Raw genomic sequence first — 12495 nt, 5'->3', positions numbered from 1 at the left:
GGAGGAGAGTGAGAGGGTGGTTGGGTTATGAATGTTGGGGAAGGTATGTGCTCTGGTGAGTACTATGAAGTGTGTAAACCTGGCAGTTCACAGATCTGTACCCAGGGGCTAATAATATATTATATGTTAATAAAAAATAAAAATTAAAAAAAAAAAAGAATTGGGGAAGTAGTACCTATTAAATATAATATTAGAAAAGTGTTCACTTTGACTGTTGCATATTTTTCTCTGTTTTCCAGAAATGGCTGGAAATCTTTTGAAGGCATCACCTTTGACTGTAAGGAAAAAATTACTGCATCAAATGGGAATATCACTTTATAATACATCTCATGGGTTCCATGAGGAAGAATTAAAAAAAAAACTTCAGCAGTTTCCTGGTGGATCCGTTGACCTTCAGAAGGAAGACAGTGGCATTGGCATTCTTACTCTGAATAATCCAAGTAAAATGAATGCCTTCTCAGGTATAGAGATCTTTGTTTTACTAAAGAATGACACTAAATCTAAGCTGCTATCACATGATTTTTGTCTCTACTCTGGTGACAGAATTCTTCGAAGTTGTGATATTGTTACAATATGCATACTCACACACAATACCCAAAACTGTCACTTGAACCAGGAACATTTTTACTAATTGTATTTTAATCTTTTTAAAAAAATCCATCAATATGGATGTTGATAGAAAGGAAACTTTCAAATTAATCTTGATTATTTTTTCCATTGACTTTTACTGACTAGGTAATGACTTCATTTGTTCATGTTTAGCTAATGTCCCTGGGAGACAAGGGGAAGGAGCTTTCAAAGATTTTTGAAAACAGAAGAGAGAAACCTATAAATGAAGAAAGAAATTACTTAGTTAAAATGTTTTTCTGTGACTTGAAATAAGACTGTCATTTTAATCATGTAATTCCAATAATCAGTGAAAACACTGTGCTTGCCGATGTGTTGCCTCATTCCTGACACTTAGATACTGGTAAATACCTTCTATTTGCTAGGTAGCATTCTTGGGCATTCATGAATTTCATATTTAAGGGACCCAAAAGTCCAGGACATGTGGTACTTTGTAAATTATCACCAAAGTTCAAATTTGAATTACACTACTAACTTACGACAGAGCTAATAAGTAACACTGCTGACTGTCTAGCGCTCCTACTTTTTTCAACATGATTTTGGCAGTTTCTGTTTGTCAGTGATGTACCTCATGGGTGGTTGATAATATTATGCAAGCGCTAATGAGAAACCTTGCTGACTACCCAGTTAGGATGACTTTGACAATTTCTGTTTTTCAGTTATGCACTCATCATCATGCGGAGTAAATTGTATATTGTAGTATTTGAAATACTGGGCTTAAAAATGTCTCAATAAAAAATTTTCATACCTATAGGCAAAAGTCAATAGACTGTAAACTTTGTAAATTATTAGTGGTGGGTCTTTAAAACACAAGATGACTTTTCTTTCCTTTCAGCATAATTCAGAGATGTCTTTCTCTCTATTAGTGTTATGCAATAGAAGTATAATGCAAACACAGGGGCACCTGGGTGGCTCAGTGGGTTAAAGCCTCTGCCTTTGGCTCAGGTCATGATCTCAAGGTCCTGGGATTGAGCCCCACATCGGTCTCTCTGTTCAGTGGGGAGTCTGCTTTGCCCCCTCTCTTCTCTGCACGCCTCTCTGCCTACTTGTGATCTCTGTCTGTCAAATAAATAAAATCTTAAAAAAAAAAAGTATAATGTGAACATAAATGTGACCTACATATGTAAAATAAATTTCTAGTAGCTGTATTTTTAAAAAGTAAAATAAAAAAAGGAAACAGGAGAAGTTAATTTTAATATACTTTATTTAATCCAGTATATTATAAAATATTTCTTTTGCTAAAGAATAACACTAAATCTAAGCTGCTATAGAGAATAAAACCCAATTTTAATATTAGCTTAGGATAAGTAAAATTAGAAAGGTAAGACTGCTCTCAAAAATTAGACTAGAATAATAGTTTTAATTTACTGAGTAGATATAAATAATTTATATTAGTAAATAGTATTCAAATGTACCTAAATATTAATTTCATGGCTAGTATTTAAACCGAATATGAACAGAGATGCTTTGATTTGGGTAATGGTGTTTGATCGAGTTAGCTGGGAGAAAATGAGTGAGCCGGCAACCCCACGGCCCTGGTTTGAAAATTACCCAACCAGGTACTCCATTAAGGTTCCTTCCAACTTTTATGCTTAGTTTACAAAGTTTAAAAAGATGAGTTCAAGATTAAGTACTGGTACAGATATCTCATACTCAAAATCAACATTACTTTTTTAGAAGCTTAACTATTAGGGATGATTGAAGAACCATATTTACTTATATAGATTTATTCTTAGCCTAAATGAGCGGTGGTTTGGTTTTGTTTTGTTTTGTTTGTTTGTTTGTTTGTTCTTGTAAAGAGCTACTAGACTGTATATATCTTTGGAGAGCAAGAACTATATTTCTAATTACATCCAGGACATCCTTGGGTAGGGCTACTATTTTAATTAGGTCATAATTAGCCATTAGAAAGGATAGCTGCATTAGTTACTTGTGAATTGATAGCATTAACATTATTGTAATAAGAATTATAGTCCCTGCTATTTCCATTTTAAATTTGTCCATTATAAAGAAACTCCAGTACAATTTTGGGATGATACTAAGGTAAAATTTTAATCTGTAAATCATAGAATTGATTGTTGGTAGGTATCTTATTAACAGCCTGTAATGTACTTTCATAGCATGCCTTGGGTTAGAGCGTAGTTTGTCAACTCTGGAACAAGATGATATGTACTGTCCCTTTCCTGACCTAACATCCTTTTATAATAGTTCTTAGTTGAGTAGAGTAGGAATCTTACCTTTGTTTTATGTACCATATACCCAATAGATTGTTAAGATCTCAGTCTTCTGGGGCAGTACTATATATCTGAGCTAGGAATATAGGCATCACTCTTGTTATGAGCTTGTTTATTTTATAATCCTTGTTGAGCTTGTTAACTAAGATAATGTATACTACTGTGAAGTCAGGTCTATATTTGGCTCTTACCTAAGAAATAATTTTTTCTTACCACCATACCCTTTATTCATTCCAATTTTCCTATTCCTAGGATAGGTATGATGTATTCTCATTTTCTGCCTAACCATGTATTTGTGTGATTTCTTAATTATGACAGTGAGAAAGAGAGAGAGGTTACTAACATATTGTAAACTTGAAAGCAGGGACTGTCAAGGATACCTCTTTGGTGTATACCCCATGGTACCACCACAACAGACATTTGAGAGACATTCAGTTCATATTTGTAAAATGTAGGATCTAAGAGTCCTATCTGACTCCTGATAGTTTCTAAATTATTTATCTTTTTCTAGTATCTTAAGTGCTTTGATTCCCCCTCATCTCTCTGGCAGGTGTTATGATGCTACAACTTCTGGAAAGAGTGATTGAATTGGAAAATTGGACAGAGGGGAAAGGTCTCATTGTCCGTGGGGCAGGAAATACTTTCTCCTCAGGATCTGATTTGAATGCTGTGAAAGCATTAGCGACTCCAGAGGCAAGTATTTATATAAATTATGCACTAGATTCCATATGTTTATCAGATATCTGTGACTGAGATATTTATATTTTACATATGGTTAATATGATAGCTACTCTTTAAGAGCTTTCCGAGAATCAGAGGTTTTGGTTTTCTTCTCAAAGATGAGGTTGCAAATACTTTGAAATAGTGGGGGGGTGGGTGGAGAGGAGGGACAAAAAGATGAGCAATCACTAAAGCCCATTAAAAGCAGCAAGAGTTTTAATTCTTTTAAGTGGAAGACCCTTAGCGTCTCATGATGAGGAATTTTATATGAGGTACATATATAAAGTACCCAGCAAAGCTTTGGCACATAGTAGGCTTCAGCAAATGGTAACAGTTAAAACATTTGCTTCTGAATTATCCTGAAAGAAAAGGAATCCTAATTATCTTCCATTATTAGTTGTCGTCCATTATCCTCCAAGGAACCTAGGAACTTCCACTCATATACCCAAGGCAAAAAAAAGAAGGGAAGAAAAAGGAAAAAAATAGAAGTATTCATAGCCATTTAATTATAGGTGTGGGATGTATGTATGTAATAAGGTTTGAATGGTACTCCATAAGTCATACTGACCTATATAGTATATAAGCTGTATTTACATAAAATTGTGAGGAAAGCGCTCTCTTTTGGTAATTTTGATAGACTTGGATTTGAACTCTGGTTTCAATGCCTTCTGGGTAAGTGATTGGGCAAATCACTTAATCTTTCTAAGTCTTATTTTCCTAATCTAGAAATGAGAATTCTGTATTTCATAGAGCTATTGTGAGGATTATAGCTATTCACAATGCTATAATGTATATAAAATGCATACTAGGATAGTGTCTGAAAAAGTTAGCTCTTATTTTTATTTCAAAGATGTAAGTTTAATAAACATTATCCAGGAGATGATCCATTGTAGCACCACTAGACTTAAAATTTGCTCTGTGTTCAAATGATTAGAGCATTAAGCTGCAGATTTGACTATATGGATTTTTCCCCAAGGTCATCTCAGAATTAGCTATATGACCTGCAAGTTATTTGATTATAATTTTTCATCTCTGGAATGATTGAATTCCTAGGTATCTTACTTTGTTCATAAAAGATACTGGATAGATATAATGATATTATTATAATATTATTGCTGTTATAATATGATTATTATATGAGATTATTTTGGGTCTGATGTAAGTCAGGTAGGAAAATACCCTAAAAAAGTGAAAGGTTATTTTGCTTTCTTCTAGTTAAAAGGCTGTTTCTGTCTCTTTAGATCATATGGCCAGGAATTTTTATTTTGTATGCATGTAAAAGCTAGAAGTAGAATCATGCTGATTTCTATATGCCTGTGAAAGAACCATGAATATGTGTAAAACTGAGATTTAAAATGGCCTCAGGACTTTTGAGCTTCACGCATCTGTATGAGTTGCAGCTGCATGTATCAATGCATCTGCCCCACACAGCTGAGGTACTCTGAGACTCTTAACATTGAGTTATGAGCATCCTTTCCCTAAGTGAAGCTTTTCTTTATCTAATACACTTACTCTTTGTTATTGCAGATGTATCACTAGCATTTGGGTATATGGTGAATTTGCTTTTCTGAGGATGATGAGATAATTAGAATAGATGATGATTTTAGTAATTGGATTACAGTCCCTTCTGATTATAATAAGAGATTTGAACGTGATTATTAAATGGATTTTTTTGAAAAAGATAATTATGTTGATGCTTTTGCCAGTGTATTTTTTCAAAGTTTAAAAAATATTTTATTAGTGAAAATTACCTAATATAAATAGAAGTAAATACAGTGAAACCCTGATAGACTCATAATAGCGTTAGTAACCATTAACATTTTATTATATTTATCAGTCTACTTTTTAAAAAATGTAGCTGGTATCTTAAGTTGGTTTCATTTTGTTATTTTTTGTTTTATGAGTAGAAAAAAGAGCTTCAGCTGTCCCTATTAGGCAATTAATCCGTGGTTGGAAACATTGAGGCAAGGAGATGGATTAGCATAATACACACATTAGCCCTGGAAAGTTATGGGACAAAGAAAAGCATAAAGTAGAAAAAAAAAATCTAATGCATTAACCCAATTATAAGAGTTGGATTTGATGCTACAGATGTTTGTAGACTATCATCAGAAATCATCAAAATCCAATTATAATCTTCAAGATAAGGGAAAACAAACCTACTTATTCTGCAGTGAATGGGTATAATTCCTCAAGGAAAAGTCTGGCGTTTTAGAAACCTTTAGATTCTTAATCTAGAGCTTAAAGGTAGTATTTTTCCTTGGCTCCCTGACCTTTCAGTTACTTTTCTGCCAATCTGTTGGCCCTTATTTCTCTGTTGCTTAAATTTCTATAGTGACCTCAAATGAAGTGCTCATCTGACTTCTTTGCTTTTGCTACTACTGTTGTACAGTTTTATTTTAGCTTCATTAATTTATAGACAAATTATTCTAATTTTCTCTAAACCCTCCCATGTATTTTGATGAAATTAATAAATCCATACAACAGGCACTTAGGGAAAAAAGAGAAAGGCTAATTTATGGTTCTAAGACAAGTAAGATACTTTTATAGGCTGAGCATTTTTCCACTCAGGATAAATCTGGCTCAGAGTAAATAAAATGTTAGTAGTTCCTTTTGACAACTTGGGCTGAGCATTGTGCTTACCATCTTTGTCATACAAATAAGAGCTGGAGGAGTAGGTTTGGGTCTCAGGGTATCATTTAGCTGGATGAAAATATCACTGTCTGCAGCAGTTCTTAAAACCTTTTTTTGTTACTTTCCAGCTCCCAGCCTTCTTTCATCAGAGCAGATCTAGCTTTTCATTGCTTCCTTTTTTCAACTTATTCTATCATAAGCTGGGTTTTATCTCTCATTGGCTTATTTTCTTCCTACAGCCCAGGAAAGGGCCCGAGCATTTAACCATTTTTGGCCCAGTAGCTTTGGGGGACAAATCTGATCTTTTTTCTTCCTAGGTCATGTCTGCTAGTACAGTGTAATCTCTACTTTATGAAACATTTAAAACCAAAGCATATTCATTGTCTGATTGTCAGTGCAATTACTGATATTAATAATAGCATTATTGATAATATTAGTGCTGGATAATATTTATGATAGACAGATAATAGATAATATTAGTGCTAGATAACACTTCTTGTTCTATTACTGTATATCAGACACTAAGTTCTTTATGTGTCAGATTTATTTAATCACTACTAACTACCCTAATGGGATAGGTACTATTATTATAGGTGAGGAGACTAAAGCACAGAGTCGTTAGGCATCATGCTCAAAGCCAAACTAGCTAGTAAGTAATAGAGCCCAGATTCAACCTAGGCATTTTAGCTCTAGAGTCTGTATTGTTAACAAATTGTTCTGTACTGCTTGTAAACATTTTTAGTGTAACTTATCTTTTGAATGAGATTTTTTTTTCCTTTCTCTCTTTTTTTGAGGATTTTATTTGTCAGGGAGAGTGAGCACAAGCAGAGACAGAAGTAGGTTCCCTGCTGAGCAGGGCGCCTGATGCGGGACTCATCCCAGGACCCTGGGATCATGACCTGAGCTGAAGGCAGACGCTTAACAAACTGAGCCACCCAGGCACCCTTGGATAAGAATTATAAGAGGATACAGTCTAATACCTGCTTCACTTTCATTTCTACCAATTCTAGGTGCTTCTGCCAGAATTTTAAGTACTCTAAATCTAGTATAATAGAAAGTAAGCCTATTAAAATTAATTTATTGAGATAATTTAACAGGCTTTCTTGTACAGATTTTTTTAAAAGATTTTATTTATTTATTTTAGAGAAAGAGAACGAGCATGAGCAGGAGGCGAGGTAGAGGGAGAGGATAGAGAGAACCTTTTTTTTTTTTTAATTTTTATTTTTTAAATTTTTCCAGTGTTCCAAGATTTATTGTTTATGCACCACACTAGTGCTCCATGCGATAAGTGCCCTCCTTAATATCCACCACCAGGTTCACCCGTCACCTCCACCCCCCTCCCTTCTAAAAACCTCAGTTTTTTTCTCAGAGTCCACAGTCTCTCGTGGTTTGTCTCTCCCTCTGATTTATCCCAATTCACTTTTCCTTTCCTTCTCCTAATGTCCTCCATGTTATTCCTTATCTCCACAAGTAAGTGAAGCCATATCATAATTGACTTTCTCTGCTTGACTTATTTCACTCCCCATAAGAGGAGAGAGAATCTTAAGTGGATACTTTGCTGAGCTCGGAGCCTGCTGCAAGGCTCTATCTCAACACCCTGAGATCATGACCTGAGCCAAAATCACACAAGTTGGATGTTCAACTGACCGAGCCACCCAGGCACCCCTATTGCATAGATTTATTTTTTTTTAAGATTTTATTTATTTATTTGACAGAGAGAGAGAGCACAAGCAGAGGGAGAGGGAGAAACTCCTCCTTGATGAGCAGGGAGCCTGATGCGGGGCTCGATCCCAGAACCCCAGGATCATTACCCAAGCTGAAGGCAGATGTCCACCTAAGCCACTGAGGCGCCCCTCTACTCTGTAGATTTTAATAGACTATAAATCAGTCTAGTTTTAAACCTTCTAGCTCTTTGTGCTTGTGTTAATTTTCTTTTCAATTTATAATATAGAATGACCTTTGTGATAAAGGCTTTCAGTTAGGAAGTTTATATTTATGTTGGTTTTTTACCTTTCATTGAGTACATTTGTTTTCTAGAATAACATAGTTTTCCATCTAAAATTCATCTGATTCATTTAGCTTCAAAAGCAAATATATGCAAAAAATTGCTTTAGCTTCTGAGGATAAAGAAGGCATTTTGTCAACTTCTAGAGGCTTATTGTGTAGACCTAGCAAATGCCATCTTCCCTTCCCCTCTATAAAGCTTTCCCAACTACCCTGGCCCAACTGAAATGAATTTCTTCTATTTGGCACTCTTCTCAGTTTGTTAAGCATTTCTTAAAATACCTTGTATAATATAATATACTTTGATGCAGTATAGTTAGGAAATGCATTCCTAGTTAGGAAACAAGGCTGTTGTAGGCTGTTAAGTAGGAGTAACATAAGTCTAAGCTAGGGTAGCAGCAGTGCAAATAGAAAAAGAAGGGATTTATTTTGGAAATACTTCGAAAGACTTGGTAAATAATTGGAAGTGAACTATAAAATGGAAGAATCAAAGAAAATACTAAAATTCTGAGCCTTATTGACCAGAAGATCCTTTTTTTCTTTTTTTTAAATAAACTCAGAACTCACTTACATTTATGTGATCATTTACAGAGTATCTAGGTACATTTTCATCTTTCCAACCATCATTTAAGTCAAATAGAACAAGTATTTTTTATTTGTCACTCCTTCCTTTTAGATGAGGAAACTCAGTTCAATTAAGACTTGCTCCAGTTCATGTTATTATTAAGCAGTAGCTCTAGGATCCAAACTCAGCTCTTTCCACTCCCATTTGATTTTGCCATGCTGAATTTGAAGTCTTGGCAGAATGTGAGATTTCTAGGAGGTTTTGGGAGTCTGCATGAAACAAGAGTTGAAGCAATGGGGATGGATGAGACTTCCAAGGAAGAATTTGTAGGTAAAGAAGAGAAAGAGAATCATGGATTGGATTTTGGGGAATACATGAATTTACAGGTATTAAATTACTTATTTATCTAAAAAAGAAGAGGCAAAGAAGAAAACTGGATAGGAACAATCCAAGAAATAGGAAGATAATCAGAGTGGAAAGTATTGCTAGAAACTATAAGAGGCTTTCAAAATACAGAAACTGTTCAAAGCAAGATACCCATGTTATAGAGACAGGAGGATAAGGATAAGGAAAAGGCATTTAACAAATAGAAGATTATTTGAAACCTTTGAGGGGAGTCTTTTGAGGGAAGGCTGAAGACTAGATTACACTAGGTTGAAGAACATATGTGAGTTACCAAAGAAGAGGCAGTAAGTTTAGACTACAGTTGACCCTTGGACAATGCAGGGGTTAGGGCCCCTCACCCTGTACAGTTGAAAATCTACATATAACTTTTGACTACCCAATAACTTAACTTCTCATAGTTTACTGTTGAGTGGAAGCCTTACCAATAACATAAATAGTTGATTAACACATATTTTGTATGTTATATATATTATATACTATATTCTTACAATAAAGTAAGCTACAGGAAAAAAAGTTATTAAGAAAATCATAAGGAAGAAAATACACATTCACACATTCACCACATTCATAGTCCTGTACTATAAAAAGTCCATATGTAAGTAGGTCCATGCCATTGAAACCTGTGTTGTTCAAGGGTCAACTGTACTTTTAAGAAATTTGTTTTTCATATTTTTATATTCTTAGGGAATCAGAATTTGGGATAATAAATGGGTACATCTTATGTCTCTTCTCCCACTTACCCTGAGTAGAACTTCACACTCTTCTGCTGTATGTGATCTGACTCACATGCAAAAGTCTTTGCTAATAACCTCATGTAGAGCTGAGCTCAAGGGGTCCTAAGAGGGCAACAAAATCTAATACTGCATCATTTGCATTTCTGACAGCATCAAAGAGTTTTAAGTGAAAACCTCATTTAAAAAAAAGTTGTGTCTATTTTTGGCTTCACTACTTTCTAAATCCTGAAAAAAATTGAAAAATTTCTTATATAATATACTTGTATTATACTTTGTGTTTATGCTTATTCTTTTTTAAAGGATGGACTGGCCTTATGTATGTTCATGCAGAACACCTTAACAAGATTGATGAGGTAATGTATCTTCTTTTTAAAATATGAAATCTAAAAAAACAAAAAGAGCTCTTCATTGTTCTCTTTTACACCAGTTAAAAAATACCTGCTTTTCAAATTATATTTATTTTAATGATGAACTATTTATTTGTGCTATCTAGAATAGTCATTTAATTAAATATTAGTGAAGTATGCATAGGTATTTAAAAGATAAGAGAAGGGAGAGATAAAAAAAATTTTGACATAGCACTTTTCCTAAAGAGCTTATAAAGTTATAAAAACTAAGATTCCATATTATTTAGCATACTTACTAGTTGTCTAGATGGCCATCACTCTATTTTTGGTGCTCTTCATATGTGAGAGATTAGAAAGAGTAATGGAATCAAAACATTATTCTAAAATACTTTTCTTCATTGCTTTAGTTCCTCTTCACCTTCCTTTCCCTATTAAACTTGACTTTTTCTTATATAAATCTTAAAGTTTTTTGATCCCTTTTATTTGGAAGCAGAATGTGTTAATATATTTTCCATTACTTTAGGTGTGCAGCTTTGCATTTAGTTAGAACCTACAAAATATTCCATACTTTCAAAGCATATGGATTTACCTTGTAATACTCACACACTCCTCCAAAGTGGGTCTTTGCAGACAGGAAAGGTGAAAAGATTTATTTTTACCACAGACCCATTCCTTTATATAGTCTTAGTTTATCGATCATTTCAATAGGTAATAAAAAAAGCGTTTGGTAGGAATCTTTATAATAACACAGTTTTGGAGCTCAGTCTTCTCTACCACATTTCCTCCCTTTGGATATAGCCTTAATTTTGCCATCTAACGTGACATCAATGAAAATGGAGTAAGATAAGATCACATTGAATTATTCTTGATTGCCAGTGCCTGAGGAGTTATAGGAGCTGTATATTACATAGAAAACATTCATTTATTTAGGAGAAAGTTACAATATGTAGTTAAAAAATGCAGTTTGTAATATATAAAAATATATGTAAGGTATATATTTCATATAGTACTTATAATATATACTTTATATATTTTATGTATATTCATATATAAAAATATAGTTAATAGTTTAAAAATAATGATTCAGGGAGGCAGTTTGATAAACTTACATAGCATTTAGTATGAATTATTATATCTTAAGAATTACACTGTTTTGTTCCTCACGATACACACAGTCAGGGTTCCACTGTCCTTTGCGGTATGTTTGTTATTATGAACACAGTTAATAATTCTGTTTCTACTGCATCCCAAGTTTTTTTGGAGTAATATTTGTAAGTTAATATTGACAGGAAAAATATTAACATCCATTTTTTCCTTTTTTCCTTCAATAAACAGACTCCCTTTAATAAGTGTTGCGCTGATTCAAGGTTGGGCATTGGGTGGAGGAGCAGAAGTTACTACAGCATGTGATTTCAGGTAAGGTGAAAATCGCTTTACTCCTTCCACAAATATAATCAACATGCTCAAACTTATTTTTTGCTCGAATATAAATATTAATTATATTCTTTTTTTTTTTTTAAAGATTTTATTTATTTGACAGATCGCAAGTAGGCAGAGAGGCAGGCAGAGAGAGAGGGGGAAACAGGCTCCCTGATGAGCAGAGAGCCCGATGTGGGGCTTGATCCCAGGACCCTGAGATCATGACCTGAGCCGAAGGCAGAGGCTTTAACCCACTGAGCCCCATTAATTATATTCTTAAACAGGATGAACAGTTAGTGAATATTTTCTTATCAATTTTTTTTTTAATTTAAATTCAGTTAATTGACATATATTATTTGTTTCAGAGGTACAGGTCTGTGATGCATCAGTCTTATATAATATCTAGTGCTCATTACAACACATTCCCTCCCCAGTGTCCATCACCCAGTTACCCCATCCTCCCCCATTCTCCCACCCCTTCCCCTCCAGGTGAATACAGAAGAGTATTATAAATGTATTTTCTCTTCCTTATGGTTTCTTTCTTTCTTTTTTTTTTTTTAAGATTTTATTTATTTTAGAGAGAGAAGGAGAGAATGACCAAGGGTGGGGGCAGAGGGAGAGGGAGAGAGAGCATCCCAAGCAGACTCTACACTAAGTGCAGAGCCTGAAGCAGGGCTTGATCCCAGGACCCTGAGATCATGACCTGAGCCAAAATCAAGAGTCGGATGCTTAACCAACTGAGCCACCCAGGAGCCTCTCTTCCTTATGTTTTTCTTAATAACATTTCTTTCCCTCTCTGACTTACT

General features: G+C 34.3%; 1 protein-coding gene across 1 annotated transcript in view; it reads left to right on the top strand.

The window, feature by feature from the left end:
• Nucleotides 1–237: 237 nt before the first annotated feature.
• The window catches only part of ECHDC1 (ethylmalonyl-CoA decarboxylase 1), a 46552-nt gene continuing 34294 nt past the window's right edge, over nt 238–12495 (top strand). Inside the window, exons 1-4 of the mRNA XM_032862490.1 lie at nt 238–461; nt 3412–3554; nt 10224–10276; nt 11606–11686. Coding sequence (XP_032718381.1) covers nt 242–461; nt 3412–3554; nt 10224–10276; nt 11606–11686 — 497 coding nt within the window. The 5' untranslated portion in view covers nt 238–241. The remainder of the gene's footprint in view (nt 462–3411; nt 3555–10223; nt 10277–11605; nt 11687–12495) is intronic.

This window comes from Lontra canadensis, unplaced genomic scaffold (assembly GCF_010015895.1).
Source record: "Lontra canadensis isolate GAN:19392208 unplaced genomic scaffold, GSC_riverotter_1.0 scaffold23, whole genome shotgun sequence".
Lineage (NCBI taxonomy): Eukaryota > Metazoa > Chordata > Mammalia > Carnivora > Mustelidae > Lontra > Lontra canadensis.
This window is presented reverse-complemented; position numbering and strand designations above follow the sequence as displayed.